The sequence below is a fragment of the Vicugna pacos genome, chromosome 20 (genome assembly GCF_048564905.1).
Source record: "Vicugna pacos chromosome 20, VicPac4, whole genome shotgun sequence".
Classification (NCBI taxonomy): domain Eukaryota; kingdom Metazoa; phylum Chordata; class Mammalia; order Artiodactyla; family Camelidae; genus Vicugna; species Vicugna pacos.
Genome location: NC_133006.1, coordinates 10,850,833 through 10,871,603, shown reverse-complemented (window position 1 = coordinate 10,871,603; position 20,771 = coordinate 10,850,833). Strand labels below are relative to the sequence as shown.

At 37.9% G+C, this 20,771-nt stretch overlaps 2 protein-coding genes across 3 annotated transcripts in view; one reads left to right on the top strand and one right to left on the bottom strand.

The window, feature by feature from the left end:
• Positions 1–20,771, top strand: part of C20H6orf141 (chromosome 20 C6orf141 homolog) — a 138,746-nt gene that overhangs the window by 90,734 nt on the left and 27,241 nt on the right. Inside the window, exon 4 of one of the 2 annotated variants that reach the window (XM_072944841.1) lies at positions 12,308–12,329. The exons of the other annotated variant lie outside the window; for it this stretch is intronic. The gene's annotated coding sequence lies outside the window, so the exon portion shown is untranslated. Of the gene's footprint in view, positions 1–12,307; positions 12,330–20,771 lie in introns of those variants that run through there. 2 annotated transcript variants of the gene reach the window in all.
• Positions 1,569–20,023, bottom strand: LOC102527190 (cysteine-rich secretory protein 3). Its single transcript, XM_006201922.3, has 8 exons — positions 19,990–20,023; positions 12,565–12,635; positions 10,455–10,571; positions 8,782–8,869; positions 6,718–6,866; positions 6,198–6,295; positions 4,165–4,253; positions 1,569–1,819 (listed from the first exon to the last, which is right to left on the bottom strand). The coding sequence occupies exons 2-8, from the start codon at positions 12,631–12,633 to the stop codon at positions 1,692–1,694; spliced, it is 738 nt and encodes a 245-aa protein (XP_006201984.1). The 5' UTR covers positions 12,634–12,635; positions 19,990–20,023; the 3' UTR covers positions 1,569–1,691.

Sequence of the window (20,771 nt, the reverse complement as noted above, 5' to 3'; positions counted from 1 at the left end):
ACTGGGGTTGCAAGTTTTTAGAAGGAGTACCACAGACGTGAGATGCTGTTCTAATTTCATCATATATGGGGGTTCATGGAGCTATGTGACTGGTTCCTGGTGATGTTAACTTTGATCACCTGGTTAAGACAGCGTTGACCAGATTTCTCCACTGTCAAGTTACGACGGTTCTCTTTCCGTAGCTTACTCTCTGGAAGTGAATCTCTAAGTCCAGACTCAAAAGGGAGGGACTAAGTTCTATCTCCTAGGGGAAGATATTATTTTGAATTCTCCTTCAGGGAAGATTTGGCTAAAAGAAGAGAGGCTTAAAAAAGAATATGTGGCCATATTCTACTGTGTAGTAGATGAATCAAAAATCTTCATTGATTTTGGCAAAATGAAGATTGAGGTTGCCTTAGGAAGAACAATTTGAATTTAATTGTAGGGACAGGAGCCAGATCAGTGGGTAGAAGGATGAACGAGAGGACGAATTAAAGACAGCACATGTGGACACTTCTTGGAAAGTGCTTAGTTGTAAGTGGCCCTAAGAATGAGGACTGTAGTCCAGGATTCATGTGACAATGATATTACATTCTGTTCTTTTTACACATTTTGTTCTAGGAACAATGTTCTCAATTTCTTCCTTCCTTCCTTCCTCCCTCCTTTCTTTCTTTCTTTCTTTCTTTCTTTCTTTCTTTCTTTCTTTCTTTCTTTCTTTCTTTCTTTCTTTCTTTCTTTCTTTCTTTCTTTCTTTCTTCCTTCCTTCCTTCCTTCCTTCCTTCCTTCCTTCCTTCCTTCCTTTCTTTCCTTTCTTTCTTTCTTTCTTTCTTTCTTTCTTTCTTTCTTTCTTTCTTTCTTTCTTTCCTTCCTTCCTTCCTTCCTTCCTTCCTTCCTTCCTTCCTTCCTTCCTTCCTTCCTTTTTCTCTTTCTTTCTTTTCTTTCTTTCTCTCTTTCTCTCCTGTTTTTTTTTTGGACCCAGCTCTTTCCCAGCACCAGGTTACCCTCCACCCAAGGGCTGCAAGGCAGGGTTTTGAGAGATGGGGAAGGAGAAGGGAGCCTGGGAGGTGGGAGAACCACCCTAGGCTGGCAGGCCAGCTGGTCCTGGGGGTTGCCTGTAGGAGCTGAAAAGTGAGTTCTCAATCAGACTCCGTTCCATTTCCCAGGCCTTGGGGCCCCCACGTTTTCTGGTTTAACTTCTCACCTCCTCCCCAGTCTTTTTTCTAAAATCGAGGTATAGTTGATGTACAATACAAGTTTCGGGTGTGCAACATAGTGATTCACTATTTTTAAGGGTTATACACCATTTATAGTTAGTATAGAATATTAGCTAGACCCCCTGTGCTGTATGGTATATCCTTGCAGCTTGTTTATTTTATACGTGGTTCTCAATTTCAGTTCCGGTTTCTAGTGAACTTCATTGTAAGAGACAACAACTTTCAGAGTCCTCAACTTGATTAAATTCATGAAATTGAAATCGCCCGATTTTTTATCAAAATCCAAAGTTGTTGTCATAGATGAGCTTATTTTTTAACCTTTTGTATGAAAAAAAATAATCCTGTAAAATGAAAAGCAGATCGGGAGACAAAGACTTATTACTATTTGGAATCAAAGTGGTAGCTAACGTGTCTGTGATTTCCTCGTTAGCAAACGTCAAGTCCACGCGGGTGATGCAGCCCTCCCGCACGCAGCCCTGCTTCGTCTGTACTGGGCTTTTAATAAATTTTGTCCGAACACTTGCAGGCAGCCTTGCAATTATTCTTCACAAAAGGAACGTTACAGGTCCATTGTTTCTTCAGAGAATCACAGTTAGCATAGGTGTTGTCGTACTCACAACTGTTGGCTGGAATGAAAACAAAGAAATGAGTCACTTCATTATCATTTTCCTCCATGGCTGCAACACAAGTGGTAAATTCAGGGGGACTGAAGAGGAGGGAACTGAACAAACATATTGGCATCATTACACTGGGATGGGCATTTCAGATCCTGAGGGACACATAAGGTCTCTGCGTTAAACTCACTGATGAATCTATCCCTCCTTTTAAAATGTGAGATTTTTGAAACGTTCCTGAAAGGAATGGACCCCCTTTCCTCTCTCAGAAAACAGAATCAAATGAATATAAATGAATCTCTCTAGAAATGCATGATCCAAAATGAGAGCCCCTTCCCATGGTTGTTTAAATGTAAACCTAATTTAAGTCAAATGAAAATGTCAGGTCCTCAGTGATCCTAGTTATGTTCCTTGCGCTCAGTGGCCACTGTGTCCAGAGGCTACTTTACAAGCCAGTGCAAACATTGAACATTTCCATTCAGGCAAAAAGTTACGCTGGACACTGCTGCTCCAGCCTCTAATGCCAGACTCTAAGAGATCGTTATGAGAAGAGGTGGGTGTAAAAGTGTAAAAACAAAAGGAGATTTCACTGATTGCCGGGCATTTCCACTTGGATGTCCTTCCGTGGCCACGCACTCAACAAATCTCAAATCAGATTCATTATCCTACCCACGAGCTTGGCATTTCATTGGTCTCCCTCCCCAGCTCTTGACTCCATTCACTGGGTCTCAGAGAAATGGCAGTCCTAACCAAGTAAATAATTTAAACCAGGAACTAGGTATCGACCTGAACTCATTCCCCTCTGTCTTTCATCAGCATCCAACAAACACAGGTAACCGAGCTGGTAATTCTACTGCCTTCTCTCTCTCGTAACTGTCCATTTCTCTTTATTCATTTTGCCCTAATGCAGTAAAGATATCTATTTGTTTTTTTAAATAATTTTTAAATTTAACATTAAAAATACTTCATTTATTATTTAATCATTTTATTTTGGCAGGGGACAGGTAATTAAGTTTATTTATTTTTGGAGGAGGTACTGGGAATTGAACCCAGGACCTTGTGCATGCTAAGCATGCGCTCTACCACTTGAGCTATGCCCTCCCCCTCTAACGTCTATTTGTTGTTGAACCCATGTTTTTCAACAGTCTCCAAGCTGGCTTCCTGTCCAGTTGTTTCTTCAGACTACTGCCAGGAGCTCTTTATAAAATACAGTTCTGAGTTCCTCACTCTTCTGTTTAAAATCTTTCCAATTGGCTGCTCATTACTAATAGGATAAATTCCAAACTCTTTAACAAATAGTATTCGGCAGAGGTGTAAGTATTATTTCCTTCAGCTGATTTCTGTAAGGCTGTAATATCATCAATATTCTGAATTATGGCGATGCAGTTCACCCAGAGAATGCTGCAATTCAGTCAGGTGAATGCATCTGAGAGGTAAAAATCTCAGTTAATGGGTCAACTATATTGTTCATAATCATTTTAATAACATATGCCAACTAAAAAAAAATGCCAACACTTTGTACCTCCATTCACAACACTGGAAATTAGATATTATATGACATTAATTTTACTCCTTTTTGCTAAAATATTTTTGAGGCTTCTGTGAGCTAATAACACTATCAGCAGATTCGACTGACATTTTAAAAGTATGTAAAAGTTATTAGCAAACAAAAGGGCAAGTGGTTATTAAATTAAACGTGATGGTTCTAACTACACTATGGGGAAAGGAAAGGATTTAGTATGATGAACTCATTGGCTTATAAGGAATTAAAATACTTGATGTGCTTGTCCAGATTAAACTATTCTGTAGTCTCACACCCTTATATTTATACATATTTTCTCTTTTTAAAATGACATCTTTGCTATAATGACGTTAACTTTGATGAAAAGAAAAGTAATATTTAATGACAATGAATAATTTCCACAGAAACTTTTTCATGTATGCCAACATGTAATGGGTTCAACACAGTCACAAATATACGTTGATGGTAGCTGTTTCCTTAGGTTATATACAGTAACAGGCTTTTCATTGCAAATGATACATAAATACTGAATGATGTAAAATTGTTGCTTAACTGCACCTCTGTTGAGTAATTTTTTTGTCTTTTGCATGAAAACGTTGCTTAAGTTGGTTACATTCAGAATATTTCCTAATTCTTAGTAATGTTGGGTCATTTTTTTTTGGTTTGTTTTTTGGTGGGGAGGTAATTAAGTTTATTTTGTTGATTTATTTGTTTAATGGAGGTACTGGGGATTGAACCTAGGACCTCGAGCATGCTAAGTATGCACTCTACCACTGAGCTACACCCACCCCTGGGTCATTTTATTATACAAGCGAGTTAATGATTTCAAACTTACTGCATAGTCCATTGTCACAATGTTTGGGACAGCTGGCACATCGTGTTCCTTGTAGGTAAGGGACATATTGTCTGTCAATAATATTACCACTGAAATTTGAAATACAACATGTCAGACATCTTTCAGTTTGGTTTATGCTCCAAGGGAAGCATCCATCACCACATATGCCTGAATATTTATTCAATGTTTTTAATCATGTCAAATAATTGGGAAAAAAAAAACTAACATTCTCAAAATATACTCAGAAAGCAATGCAAAGTAAGAGAAGAATTCATGCACACACTCACTTCCTTGACCATAATCTCCCAGCCTGAGCCACTGAAATGGCATAAATAGGCTCTAAAGTTTTCAGGGTATATTTCAGCATACTTTTAATCTCCCAGTGAACGTGGTCAAACTGGTAAGGCCATGAACCCCAGTGCGCTGGCTAGTGGTGAATATATTCCATAGAGAGACAAGAGATGCTCCTGGGGGAAGACAGCTGCAGTACGATGTGAAAATAGTAATGTTAAGTGTGATTTTATGTTTGAAAAGGAAAATATGATAATTTCTATACTGCAAACTAGAGAAAGTAAAGCTCTGGGATAATTTTTTGGCTTCCGGGTTAGGGATGGTGTTTGCCAAGTAATTTTTGGTGTGTTTTTAAGAGGTCGATGTGCTTTTGAGTATCTAGAAGTTTGTGTGTGTGTGTGTGTGTGTGTGTGTGTGTGTGTGTGAGATTTTTTGGATTTACGAAAAATGGGAATGTTGGTGGGGAAAAAGATCATTAACACTGATTTCCAGGGTATATTGGTCTTACAGTGACTGGCCGGCACCTCTTTGCTGATGGTTATCCTATTGATCATTACTCTCTGAAAATACAAGGCAAAAGCTCACTCGCACCACGCGATGTATCTGAATCTCGGTCTCTCCGTGGATTGTAGCTGTGAGCGTGGTGGCTCTCGGAAAATGATCCAACAGGCACAAGAGTTCCTGAAGTTCTCCCCCCACCCCCGCCTCCTCCTCACATTGCTCTCTCAGGCTCTCATGGCAGGTGCCTGATTCCAGAGGCCTCCCCTCTCACAGCCAGACAGTGAGTTTGGATATGTCCTTCCAGGACCATTCCGTTTTCCCCACTAAACCCCAGTAGGTGCTTATGGGAAATGACTCTGAATGTCATACTTCTCAAAATGGAAGCCTACCTCACCTGGACCATTTACAGCCTCAAAATAAATCATAAAGGAAGCTTGGTTTATGGGGGGGGGGGGAACCTCTCACTCCAGTGGTAGGGACTTCCAAACATGAAAAATGAATTAAAGCTAACAGATACATTGTGACTATAACTTTAGCATCTCCATAGGAATTTCTGTGACTCATTCAAACATATTGCTTGAGGGAGGGATGTATTTCCTGCTATACATCAAAATCTCAACGGATGATTCCTTCAGAGTGTTTTGGTGTTAAATTCTAAGAAGCAAAGACTTGAGATACTTAATTTTCATGACAACCAGAAAAATATCAAGAGTCTCTTGAAAAGCCTTTGACATCCAAAATTTTATCAAGTCTTACTGGCGTAATGTAGGCATTTGGGGTTAAGCAGGTGTAGAAACACTTGAGTATAAAGAGCTGGAATTATTAAAATGTCATTCCACGTTTGCCACCTCTCCTTGACCCATGACCTAGGCATCAAGCTTTTGCTTTCTAGTGTGTGAATTCATTGAGAACTGACAACACCCAACCGAGAGAAGCGCACATGACATATACCCATGGAGTAACCCTGAGCTTCAGAAAAGGCAAATGAGAGGGAAGACAAAGCGTTTCAGACATGAGGAAAGAGAGCTTCAGAATATTGTATTTGGAACAGAGAAGTTGGTCTTCTTTCTAAGAAACTGGTTGTGTCTCAAATTTAAAAAAATTTTTCTTAAGTTTCATCCCTCCTCCCCTCTACTGAAACAGGTATTTTAAAAAAGTCTGATTGGTCTATTATAGAAAAATTTTTAAATATTAAATTGCTGATGGCATTATTGACAGCAAATTTGAAAGGATATACTTACGCAGGACAATACTGGCAAACATAGAAGTATTTCAGAATACGTTGATTGGGGCAGTAGGCTATTCCACATCCAACACGGAAAGATGAGTACCAAACAACCTACATACCCATTAGTGAAGGTATGAGAGTGCATTAGAGAAGAAGAAAATATATTTTTAAAAAGCCAAATAGTAGGAAATACAAAGCTGAAAAGAATATTACTGATATATTTTGTTTCCACATACCTTATGGATATATTTAGCTACATTATTGAATCAAAGTAAAATATCTTTTAAAATGCTGCATTTCCATGTACATTCACTGTTGTATCCATTTAGACTGTTAGAAAAATACAAAGTGTATTTCCCTACCAAGAGCCTATAGGCTTTTGACAAATGGCATTTCAGAGCTGGAATAGCCACAAAATGCCAAGACTTCTCTTTACCCATTTGAGACCTCCCCCTCAGTTCAACTTTGGCATCCGTCAGAATTTGGAGAGGATTTCTTTTTCAGGGCATTTATGCCAACAGGCTTCCCCTTACCTGGGTAAGATGTCCAACTACTGCTTGGGGACGCTTTGGCCCTACGCCATAGGTAAAATCATTGATCTCATCATACCAGCTTTGGATTGCATTTGACCAGGAAGTCGGGCTACTTGACATAAAGAGATTCTCACCACATTGCCTCGTACCTAAGAAGAAAAAGATCATGCATGGGGAAAGCAGAAAAACAAACAAATAAATAAAGCAAAGTCCCTGGTCTTTAGACACAGTGCTCATAGTATCGAACTGAATCAATACAGGAGGGTTTCTTACCATTTGTAAGCAGATGTACCTAGTACCTTGAGGCTGGCCTCAGCGTGCACAATTCTGAGTAGATGAAGCCTTCTTTCTTAACTATCTGCTCTCTCTAGATTCATTCATTTATGCTTTTCTTATTTATTTGTTTGTTTGTTTTTGTTCTTTGGGGGAGGTAATTTGATTTTTATCTACTTATTTATTTTTAATGGAGGTACTGGGGATTGAACCCAGGACCTCGTGCATGCTAAGCATACGCTTTACCACTGAGCTCTATCTTCCCCCTACACTTTTCATTTCTCTTGAGTGTATGCCTCAGTAGCTCTTGCTTTATATTGTAAGCTTTCTAAAGGCCCAGCTCATCATCATTTCTCTCTTACTCTTGCCCACATTCACCAGAGATTTTTTAATATATGAAATAAATGAGATTGTTATTTGGTGTGGACATTGAACAAAAAAAAAAATCTAGTACTCAGCCTTTAATTAAAAGCTGCAGGCATGAAGCAGGTGACACCACGGGGGAGAGTATTTTCAAAGACTGTAGGTCCTCCCTTAGTCAACAAAGACAAAAACCAAAAAAACAAGAACATCACAGGCCAGATTCTCAAAGAATAAAGAAAGAGGTGCCTTGCAGCACAGAAATATTTTGATATATTTTTCAAGCCTAGTGTTTCTATTTGGATGGCTTAAAATGTAACGTCTATATGCTACTTAGAGGGAGTATAAACTACTCTTGGATAACTCCTTTAAGAGGGAAAGAAAGAAGCTAAAATTTTAACGGTAGACTGAGATCTTCAAGACCATTTGTTTCAATCTTCTACTGAGTACAGACATCCCTCTTTATAACTTCATTAAATTATAAAAACTATGAATATATATATAAATGTATATGTATAAATACGAATAACAATGCAGTCCTACTTTAAAACAGGTAAATTATTTACTACTTTCAAATTAGACTTGCCCACCCCTATCATTTTTAATAATTTAAGTAAATATTTTATCTAAATTTCATATATATGATATTGTATCTCACTGTGTTTATGTTCTTGATGCGAAGGTCATTTTTGAGTCAGATAGAGTATTACATGTATTGTAGTCACCCAGAATAGACAAAAGACCTGACTGTTATCAAAAATTAAAAAGAAAATTATAGGAATAGATGCTAATGTTAAATATTTTTGAGTAAAATTCAGAAACGATTTGATAAAATTCAACATATTTTATAAATACAGAAACAAATACGTTTTAAGACACAATCATTTTCCCCCTGCCAGTCAGTTTAACTCATGGTTACCATGGGGGAAGGGAGTGGGAAGGGATAAATCAGGAATTCGAGATTAGCAGATACTAACTACTATATATAAAATACGTTTCTACTGTGTAACACAGGGAACTATACTCAACTTCTTGTAGTACCTTATAATGAAAAAGGATATGAAAAGGAATCTATGTATGTATGTGTATGACTGAAACATGATGCTGTGCACCAGAAATTGACACAGCATTGTAAACTGACTATACTTCGATAATAGAAAAAGACAAAAAAAAAATAGAGAAAGGGATGGCACATGACAGCCTTGCTTAGGAGATGGTTAAGAGGCACAAATAAGATACTGTGTGAGACAGTTTCTGTAAATTAAGTACAAGGTGGTGCTTCTCAGTTCTGTCATCCACGGAAATACTTTAACTTGAAAAGGCGGCATTAGAAGCAACGTTTATTCACAAAGATTTCTTAATGCACATCAGAAATGGTCCATATTTTCTTACTTGTTCATTTACTCAACAAATACATGTAAAATCACATACCGATTGTTCTGTCCTTGGCCTTACTGTGTTTGTACAGGCACTGATTTGCCCAGTTTTGGGCGTTTGCTGCTGCTTTGCTGTCCCATTGCTAAAACAAGAAGAGGAAAAAAAAAAAGATATGTGCTCAAACTACAAAGGAGCGTAAGCTTTATAACGAGACTGGTAGATTGAGTTACGTCGTTATAAAATTCCTGTACATGCATCTTCTGATTATCGCGATGATCAAAGATAGCTTTCTTGGTGTGCCGTTTCTGCTCCACAGAGAAATATACATAGTATGTCTGTCCTAATTGAAAAATCTAAGATAGTTAATGGTCTATTTATGACATCATACAAACCACACCTAAAGATTTTTAGTAATAGTCTTACTCTGAATATTGATCAACAAGTGGAGGTACTGAGATTATTTTTCCTATAATATGGAGCTGACATACTTCACTCCCAGTTGCTTTGTTTTTTTTCCCCCCAGTGAATACATTTGGGAGACATGTGGCTAAAAAGTGGGCTCTTATTGACCCTAAATGGCCTGGCACGGATCCTGAAGGGGAAAGGCCTTCTTGATCCTAGGTTAGGAGACAGAGTGAGCAGAAAGACATAATGGCCTCTCCCTGATGTCCAGAGATTTCATTGTAATTCTGCCTTTACAACTTACAGAGCCCTGTGAACTGGACAAGTTACGGAATGATTATAAAGCAAATTTAAGAATTCCTGCCCCATCCTAGGGAGCCCAGAAAGCTTAAGCTTGGGACCCCTCACTTGCACAGGCCCTTCTGAGGTTATGACAGGGGACCCCTCAGAGGATGTTTGGCCATTTTGAGGGAAGTGGGGGTGACATTTGCAGTGGTAAGATATTTTTGTCCTCTCTTCCTTAAAGTCAACAAAATTTAGATGTCCCCTGCTAGTAACATATCTCCTAGAAAAGGTCTAGGTCCCAAAGTGGCGCCCTGTGGGAAGGGATGTTAATGATGAGGGTGGTGATAATATTGGAGGTATGACTGCACAGAGGGACTGGGAAGAAGAGCCACACGCAGCCCAGAGAACTTACTGGAAAGTTGTTTTGGATCCAAATCAACAGGAAAGGCCAGTGAAAGTATCTAAAAGTCAATTTGTTAGGGTCAGAGGGCACACTAACCTCAGGGCCAGGGTCTTATCCCAGGGTTTATAGAGAGGCTCCGAGGGCTCCACGGACACCCCAAATTCTATACAGAACATATATATATATATGTATGTGTGTGTGTGTGTGTGTGTATGTATATACGTGTATATATGTATATATGCACATTTAGAATATACATGTATATGTGTGTATATATATATATGCATTTAGAATATATATGCATATAGATTGCATTTTTTTTTCTTCTAGGAGGAGAAATTCCCCTTAACAAAGATGGTAAACTCTGAAATAGGCATGACAAAGAATAGATTCTGATAGATCCTACTTCTCTAGCAAATAGAACTTTGAACAGAGGGAGGAAATACAATTTATAAACTAACATAGAATGTGGAATTTTTTAAAAAAGGGTTTCTTCCCTGTCCATAACACAGCTCAAATGAAATAACCAAACAGAGACAGAACTTCCTAAACCCCAAAGTTGAGAAATGTCACTTCCCAGGTGACAGCCCTTATTGCAGCGGGCTCAAGCCACTTTCCTGGTGTTCCTGCTTCTTACCATTTTGAGCATGTTACTGGCAGGTGGAGAGACCGTCCTCCTTAGGTCATTGTGTTTGTCTACAATCTTGATTTGGACTTCCTTGTGGGCGGTTGACAAAGTGCCAAAAGCTGGATCCTAAGGGAAAGTCAAATTAGAATTATTTTTTCAAAGATTTGAGACGTGCATATAAGAATGAATAAGTTCATTCAAGAGAACAAAGATTACTTTGAAAAGCATTCAGTTCAAGCTGATATTAGTTGTTAAGCACTGCCAGAAAATCTGAGCCCAAACTATGACTTTCGAATGAGAAAGAGATGGTGTTACACTTTGAGGGTGGGAATGTAATTCATGGCATGATGATTAAAAACACCCCTAGGGCCAGAGGTACCAATGTCTAGTATCAAGAGGCATCTGCATGTGATTTTTCTAGACATATGATTGGAAACATAATGACAGTTACAAGATAGGAACCACCAAGTCAGGCTCATTCATATTGAACCAGGCTGCAGAAAGAGATGCTAACAACACAGGCAGGTGACTCCTTTTAGACTTTAAGGGGAACTTTGTTCTGACATGGTGTCTGTTTAGAGCAAGAATGTTGACGCCTAGTCCAAGTGCATTCAATACTTCAGTAAGTGATCCCATCTATTATACAGCAGATTTATGGGGTCACTCAAAAGACAGTTTTACGACATTAAACAAATCTCTGAGGCAATTTAGAGGGAGCAAAGCCTTCCAGTTAATGAACTCTTGCTGACTTTGTCCTTTCCAGGAACAGAAATGTGACTGATGCTTTTGGTGTATCTTTGTGTGTGTGTGTGTGTGTGCGCACGTGTGTGTATGTGTGTGTGTTGGGGGTGACAGGTCCTAAACCTGGAGGTGGAGTAGGGTGTGTAAATAATTCCCACCAGGTTTAAGCAATTTGATGACCTAAATTTACAGAAGAGTCTGATGTTATATGAACTTGAGTAAGATTTTGAAGTGTAAGTCTTAAACAGGGTCTCTTACTGATTTTTCCCCTGACAATCTAGGATAATTTATTCTCTCCTTCTTCAATACTGAGTCTCTCAAAGGTCTGCAAAGGCTGTGAACATAGGTCTGACCACATTTTATTGCCACTGGCTCATTCTGAGTCCATGTTCCTGGGATTATTAAAGTGAAGCAGCATATTGGAAATAATTAGAATATCTTATCTTCCATATACTAATTGTAAGATTATGAGAAAAACCCAAATAGTTAATATCTTTAGAAAATACTGTCTTTTGAAAAAAAAATTGAAACAATAAGTGTAATTATTCTCACACAGTAACAACCAAATGAGGAAGTTTTCTAATTTGAGATTATATAAGTGTATTGTTAATTTTCTGGGTGGAATCACACTGAAATGGATTAAATGAAAGTAAATTGACGGGGAAGGTACAGCCCAAGTGGTAGAGCACATGCTTAGCATGCTGCAGGCCCTGGGTTCAAGCCCCAGGACCTCCTCTAAAAATAAATAAATACATACATACATACATACATAAATAAGTAAATAAATAATCGAATTATCTCCCTCCCCCATCCCCCACAAAACACTTGGGGAAAATAAACAGAAAAAAATGCTCCTTAAAAAAAAAAAAGTAAATCAGAAAAGATCTTGGGGCAGGAGAAGTTTCATTAGCTTTTAAACCCATAGACCAGTGCTGTCAACAGAAATACAACTAAGGCATTACACATAATTTTAATTTTTTGGTGGCCACTTAAGGAAATAAATATTAAATCAATATATATAATATAATCTTTAATATAATCAAAATATTGTTTTTATCATGCAATCAGTAATAAAATTACTGAGATTTTTTAACCTCCTTTTTCTTACCCAAATCTTTTAGGTATGCTTTGCATTGTATTTATGCAGATCTCAACTCAGACTGTCCATATATCCAGTGTTCAATATCCACACGTGGCTAGAAGCTACCATATTGATTGCCACAGCCTTTGACTTAATTAAGTACTTTGAGCAACTAGGGAGTACTTTGTGACATACCAGACACTTCAGCCTTCTTTGCTTTCAAAAATTGACTCCGTAGCTAGTGATCCCTTAAAGCTGCTTGAATTGTTCTGAAGAGATTTTTAACTTTGATCATACCTGTCCATTTGCAAGAAAGAACGGAAGCCACACAGCCACCAGGAACAGCCACAGCGTGAAGGATGCCATTGCTGAGAAAAAAACAAAGGGAACATGGACCTGCATTGGAATGTTTAGTGCATGAAGTTCTGGGGAACACAGAGAAAAACACAATAAAACGATGTGAGGATCTCAGTTACACCAAATCCATGAGTAATATAGCAAGAGAGACCTGGTCCTAAGGTGCCAGTAGAATGACGATGGATTCAGCCCCACACATGAGCCTCCAATGGGGACAATGAAGAACAATCAGAAGCACTTGACTGAAGGTCTTGAAGCTCACCTGTAGATGCTGAAGATATCCTACTCAGTTCCACCCTAGACCTGCAATTTGTTGTGAAAGCTACACCCTGGGCTCTAGGAATGGCTTCTTCACGTTGCCCATTCAGGAGTAGTGGTAGCTCCCAACTGTGATTGACTGGGGTAGAGCTTCCTTTGTCCTAGCTGGTTTCCTTAGACCCTGCTTAATCCTTTATAAATATCCCACTATTAACATCTCCTCAAATTACCAGTTAGCATGAGCCATTTCTTTCCATCCAGAGCTCTGGCTTATGTACTTGTGTTCCTAGAACCGTAGCTAAATCCGCTAGGAAGTAAGTGCTTTTCTTTAATACCTTCAGCCACTCTCCTCAGTGCCGCCCATGCAGCCAGTATCCCCATTCATTCCCACTCAAACCTTTCTCATTATTACGATACATCAGATTCCAAAAAAGGCAACACTTTCCTTCTGGATCTAACAATAGAACGTATGTGTCTCACATTTAAGGGTATTACCAACCCAGTCTGTATTAACATCCTTAATATGTTCACATCCTTTGCCTCACTAATTCAATTTGTCATAATTCCAAGGAAATAATACTGTATACTGGAAGGGCTTCAGGCATAAATTTTTCATCATATTAATATTTATAACGGTAAAACTTTGTAATGAATTACACACTCAATACTAGGGAGATAAAATGTCTAAATAAATTCAAGTATATCCTCTTGTTAGAGAATGTTAGACATAAAAATTATATTTTTGATGGTTTGGAAACAAGGAAAATGCTTATGCTTCAAAAGTTAAGTTAAAAATAAAAGCAGAACATCAAAAGTTAAATTAAAAAAAAAAAGAAGAACATCAAATAGTACATGGGAGATCCTTAGCCCCCTCTTAGGATGAATGTTTGTGCCTTTCCAAAATTTATATGTTGAAGCCTGAACCCTGCCGTACGGCTATATTTGCATCAAGGCCTCTAAATAAGTAATTAAAGTTAAATGAGGTTCTAAGAATGGGTTCTGATTCAATAGGATTCGCGCTCATTTAAGCAGAGACATCAAATCCTATTCCCACTCTCTCTCTCTCTCCAACCTAAACTTCGGCAAGTGCTACTGTCATAAAGGAAGAGAACGCAGTACGGGTTAGGTAGGAAGCCTGGGGTTTTGTTGTTGTCATTGCTAATGCTGCTTACCCAGCGCATCTTCAACCAGCTCTAGGAAACTGAAAATCATCATTTGTCAAGTTAGAATATGGTGACGGGGGTCACCTCATAGAGCTCTTGTGAGATTTGAGGAGATAAGTACTGTCAAAGCGATTCGAAAACATTAAAAAAAAATCGCCATATACTAGGACATACGAGTCCTAGCATTACTATTACTATTATTATTATTTTTATTATTATTATTACTATTACTATTATGGATGCTTACTTCCTCAGCAGAAATCTCTCAGCTCTTAGCCCTTCAGAGCCTGGCTCTGCTGAAGACGGCCACCTGGCCCAGATCATGCTTCTTTCCTAGACCCCCTCATCCTATGTCTGTGGACATAGGATGGAAGTTGGAAGGTATAAAGGCCTGACCTCTTGGCTCCAACTCGAGGCAATGCTAACACATCATCTCAGCTTCAGAATGACTCTGAAGTAGCTGATTGGCTGAAGCCTCCAATGGGACTACACCACACCTTCACCCACTCATGCTTCCCCCAGCTCCCCTCCAAAAGAGCTGATCCCAAGTGAGTTTCTTAATGTAACTTCCTGTGGCTCAGATTCTGTTGCCTGGAGAACCCAGTCCGTGACATCATTCATAAGATAATGTTTTTCTTTTTTTTCCTTGTAGCTCTAGTCAGGATAAGCTCCTTATTCAGATCTTCTCTATCCTTTGATCTTATGCCATTTGTTTATGCCCTTGATCATGTTAATCCTCAAACCTGGATTCTAGCCACATCCTACAAGAACATTTCTAAGTCTCTTTCCTCAAAGAAACTCACAGGTTAACTCCAAACACACTGATCTTGTCACTGAATGGGAACCATTAAAGCCCACCTTGTAAGCTTTGGATTATATTCAGTTTTTCTAATTCAGGTGCAAGATCTGATTGCTCTCAGTTTCTTCATGTACCTTTGACTTTTCCCCATAGCTAGAGAGTGTATGTGGAAAGGGCAGACCACCATGTCCACATTATTTTAAACGCCTTATGGCCAAAGATGCTCATCCTTCGGTGCTTAGTGGTCAAGCTGCGGGGGCTTCTACGACTTTCTTAGATTAGTGTCCTCGGGCACGCACGCCCCTCAGGCAACGGCCTCCAGTGGGCCTCCTGGAGAATTTGAGAGCAAAAGAAAAGAAAATCCTTCTTTTCTGGCAAATTATGACAACCAGGTATTATTCTTTCCTTTAACTTTCATTCATCAAGCTTTGCACCCTCTATCCAGGATAGCACACTAGATATCACTGCACGTGATCAGGTTAACGACACATGACCGCGTCCACCCTCGGAGTCTCAGCGTATCTTTAGGGGAGCCCATCATTTAAAAGCCCGGAGTGTGAGAGTGTTGCACTTTTCCATGTGTGCAAAAGTGGAAGGTCGAGTTTCATTTTCTTTCGCCCTGGCCCATTCTTATGCTTTTGGAGGAGGATAGGAAGGAGTCTAGCACAGCACAGGGCTCTGGAAGTAAATACGTCGAACGAGGTAACTACGATAAAAGTCCATCATCAGTTGTAAGACCACCCCACTTAGCGCCACTCCGCCCCTCTTCCCCAGGGGCCGCCTCAAGTAGCAGGTGCAGGTTGGACATGGTTTATTTGCGGTTCCGTTTGGTAAAGTCACACAGAAGACATAAGAAAGAATTAGGAGAAACGGCTTCCTCTTCCTGTGGTCCACTTGCGTGCAGACAATTTCTGAATGTGCGTAATTATGGATTTCCTCTGCTGTTTCCTTGGGGACCAACTTTAGGTTCCTTTTACATCTTTTCCCTTCAAAGAGTTATTCTGCTGCGTGTAAGTCACCAAGCCTCTCCTTATATGATTTTCCATTCTGCCTTTTGGGATTTTTCCTTTTTAAAGAGGTTAGTAATTTCTCCTAAGTGTGACTAGAGAAAAGCTAAACTCAGAGATTTCTAAGATTTACAATCCCAAGTGTTGGTCACTTACTAGGGTTTAATTACAGAGAGCAGAGCAAATTGTGTCTTTTTGAAGTCTAAATTATATGATGCAATTAAAACTGTAACATGTGGCCTCTCCCTCACACTGATGTCAGGACCCCCACTAAGTTTGAAACCCTCCCTTGGAAAAGAAAATAAATTATTTTCTCTAATGACATGATATCAATGCTTATTCATAGATAAAAAACATATATTTATAAAAATTACACCAGCGTTCCTTGTCTTAAAAGTCCAATTTGTGAATAAGGATTTTCAAGTTATAAATGAAGGAGAACTTGCTTAGTTCTTAAGAGGATAATTCATAAAAGGGTCCATTTTTAAAGGAAGCTTATGATAATAATAATAATAATAATAATAATAATAATAATAATAATAATAATAATAAAAAAAATAAAAATAATGATAATAATAGTAAGCAGGCTTCCTATTTCACACCAACATGAACTCTGAAAGAAGGATAGAAGGGAATGGTGGCTTCCAAGAAAGAATGAAAAAGATAATGAGAAAATCTGAGGGCAAGTAAGTCTTTCACGACTTCCATTGTGTGTGTGTGTGTGTGTGTGTGGTGGTAAGTGGGTGAGAAGTGGAGGGAGGGGTTGCATCCTGGGGCAGTGGCTGGCCTGATCGTTTTGTGACTTTGAGTTCTAGCTCTTGCCTCAAGATAATCATTGCTTCCCCTTTATTGCAAAATTCTGCAGCAACAGAGCTAGCCACCTGTCCTGGCTCCGTATATCAGCAAGGTAGCATCAGGGAAACATAAAACCATCATCCGACTTGAAGACATATGTGGAGTGTTCTACACTGCTGCCAAAGTCGCACATCCATCCCATCCCACCCCTAGGGTTATGTGAGTATAAATTAGTGTGACTACTTCCTCCTGATGCTGTTTCTTCCTAAAGTGAACCTAAGGAATGGTAACAAATGGAAGTGACTCTGGAATTGACTCCTCACCCAGATAAGGATGATAGTTAAGTCATGTTTAGGCCCATTTCACAAATGAAATGCAAAAATCCGAAAACTAATTCACCAATTTAAAAAATGCATTTAGATTATTATGATTGAGTAAAGTTTACACCAGGGCCACAAGGATAATTTATAACTGGAAAATTTTTTTGGTCAAGTTCGTCACATTCACGGACTAAAGAAAAATCATGCAGCAAAAAATACACTATTAAATTCAGTCCCTACTTATAGCCAAAAAAATGAACAGAGGAGAATAGAAGAGATTGTTAAATTGGTAATAACAATATACTAAATATCTATAGCAAATATTATAGTTATTAGAGAAACTCTAAGTTTATTGAGAACAAGAGAAGAATGACTGATGTTATCACTGTTGTTCAAAATGGTATTGGAGAGATGCTGATCAAAGGCATGAGAAAAGAAAAAATATATTTGCAAGCTTTGTAAGAAAAGAGGTAACACTGTTATTATTTTCAAATGATACGGTCATCTGTCTAGAGAATACGCCACAATCAACAAGTTTGCTAGATGCAATATCAAGCGACGGAAAGCACCATTGACCTATTGGCAACACTCAACTAGTAAGATTGGGCCTGTTTTTCTCAGGGAGTTAGAATGTTATTTAAAAAAAATGAAAAGATACCATGCAAAATAGTAACAACAACTATGAAGAATTTCTGAAATTATCAAGAGGAAAAATTTCTTCTTAGAGAAAACTTTACAACTCTAGAAAAGATCATAAAAGATCTGCATAAATTGAGAGATTTCCATGTTCTCAAGTAGTATACGTTAATACAATAAAGATGTCTGCTCTAATTAAACTAATATGAAAATTCTTTATAATTCTAATAAGAAATTCTGGTTGGCCCATGAATAACTAACTAAACCTTTTACTAGAAGAATTAATTTGGATGTCTTTTCATATTAGTTACTAAGATAGACTCCAAACTTATGTTCACAAAAATTTGATATTATTGTAGGAACAGACGAATGGACCAATGATGGACCAGTGGAGGTTAAAAGAATATTTAAGAGATAGACCAAACAAGGTAACATTCAAAAAAAAAAAACATAAGAGGAAGAGCAGATTATCTAGCATATGGTGTTGGGGAACTAGTTCACTATAAGGAGAAAAATAAAACCAGATCCTTTTTAAATGTTACCTAAAGATGAATGTCGAGGGATTACATTCATAAATAGAGAGGATGATTTACAGGCAACTTTTCACGTACTCCCTCTGCCCTAGGTGAGCCACAGGCAATCATGCCATTGTATGGTGATGCTTCATTTGTATGCAGCACTGTGTTACTCTTTACAAGCTCATTTAAAACTTGCAACAATCTAGGTAGTAGATAGTGTTACTCAACACCCCTGTTTACAGGTGGGCAGTCCCAGGATCAGAGATTAAACGATGCCATACACTTGCAAGCAGAAGAACTGGGGGATAAGCCCAGCGCAGATATTTTGGTCTCAAAGCCCTCACTCCTGAAAAAAAGGAATGGAAATGTTTTACAGGATTAAAGAGACTAGAAAAGATGCCATTAATAGCATTAACACACGTGGGTGTAATGTATGCATTACAGTGACAGATGTTTATATACTAATCACAGGCCAGAAAAGTATCTGATGCAATATTTTACAATGTAATCTAACATGATAGTTAATCATTCTAATCACCTTCTTTCATCTCACCGCTTGTCTGCGAGACAGAAAGCAGCCTGTGACACTACTAGAGTTTGCAGAACCTTCAGACGTCATCATGCAGAAAGCTTGTAAAGATAACTGAGTAATAAACGACACCTTGACAGTTCCTGGAAAGCAATTTTTTTCTTTCCAAGGATGAATTATCTTCCCTTTACTTGAATTTCCTAAACAACATCACTAGAATGCTTAGCAGTGTATGATTTAAATATTACTTGAGTTCTGACCTCCTCCTTGGCCTTTATCTCTTCCAAGTCTGAGCTCCATTCAAGGGCCCCATCATTACAGAGGAGCTCCCAGGCTTAAAAAGTTAGTCATCAGTTTAAACTCCTCTGATTCTCCTCCAGAGGTTTGGTCATACAGGCAGTCATTCTAGCTTTGGGTTTTAACAAAGCAGAAGAAGCAACACCACATCTCCTGTGGCAACAGGGTAAGTCTTCCCTAAGGTTCCTGGGTGACAGCCATACAGGAGAAAAACATTAATAAAATATTTTGAAGTAAAATCGTCCTCCTGTGATGTAAATAACTCCTTACATGCTGTCAGTAGGTAGTTATGTGGTCTCTTAAGATCTGTTTATCCGGGACCACTTCTTATTGTCAAGGATTGGTAAAATCCTTATGCAGAAATTGCTTTCTTACATCAAACATACACAGCAGATATTATACTTCAATTACTTATATAAATGTAAATGCCTGAGAAGATTGTCTTTTGATGGAAGCACTTCTAAAACTCTTTATTTTTTTCCTTTTTGACTTGAATGCATTTTATGGGGGAAATTTTATCTAATGTTGATAATCTTTAGAATATTTTTTTATCTCAAGGTCAATGCTATTATTTTGTTTCAGTGGGTTTAAAACTATTAGCAATAGCTTCCCATACTTATTTTAATAATGTCTATATTAACACATATGCATATATGTTAATATTAACAAAGTTATTAAGATAAAGTATGAACTCCCATGTAACCATAGTTTTTCATTTTTATATTAAAGGAAATTCTAGTATAATTGTTTCCAAAAGTCATAGACATGGAAATTAATTATATTACTTATTTTAGAATGAAAAGTTAAAAAAATCTTTTAAATATTAAATTGGATAAACGTGCATTTTTGCTAATAATAGAGCTATATGTTACTTTCTTAGCTTAAAAAGAGTGTAACAACTTAATATCATTATTCTCAATAAAAGTCGTCAACAGATATTTGAAAACCACAGTCATTTACTACGTATCATTTTACCACCGACAAGGCATAAGTACATTGGCGTCATAAAATGTTCACTTTAAAGTACAGACGTTATCACTTACTGTTGGATGTCAGGGCAGGATGAAGTAATCTGCTTTATCTGCAGGAAGAAGAAAGGTGGAGAGGTATATATACATTATACCTATTTCCTGCTTTGGCAAATTCTGGTTGTGCAAGTAAATCTAAGTCAACAAGGTTTGAAACCGGATTTGTCATAATAGCAGTAGTCTCAAATTTCATTGCTGCTTGTCTAACCGAACTTTTGACATTATCTTGTGATTCTCCACATGGCTTTTAAAAACAGATTGCTCTTTAAAATGTAGCCATTTAGCTATTGTGCTTTTATTCTTTGGAACTCATATACTGTTATAATTTATCCACATTTTTGTCAGTCAGTACTTTGACAATTCTTAACTAAATTATGCTCATTACAACATTAGAGTTTTCAAGATTATTTCTCTCTGTAGAGCTAAGTGTATCACTTTTGTAAACTCTAGAGAATACAGTGTTTTCTTACAGAGATCTAAAATATCCATTAGTAATCAGTTGGACTTGATGGCTTGGGAGAACAATCTTTATCTTTGTAAATGCAAGGTCACAGTGTCTTTCAAAACAGAATGTCGAGAGACCTCATAACTCATCGGTATTCTCCTGATACTAACATTTACCTTCTAGTTGTATGAAATTAAACATAGCATTGATCTATATTACATGCTAAATTATCATCATTTGGTTCTGTTCAGCTATGAAAGGCTTTATTTCATTATTCTAGGCTTGCTTCCACACCTCGCCTTCAAAAATGAAATGTGTTGTACTAATAAGTTCAGATTTCTTTGTCTCTGAA

Coding starts and splice junctions, on each gene's coding strand:
- LOC102527190 (XM_006201922.3), bottom strand. CDS start 12,633: ATGGCATCCTTCACGCTGTGGCTGTTCCTGGTGGCTGTGTGGCTTCCG. Junction 10,572..12,564: donor TCTTTCTTGCAAATGGACAG/GTATGATCAAAG, acceptor ACTTTCCCTTAG/GATCCAGCTTTTGGCACTTT. Junction 6,867..8,781: donor GGCCAAGGACAGAACAATCG/GTATGTGATTTT, acceptor TTTTCTTCTTAG/GTACGAGGCAATGTGGTGAG.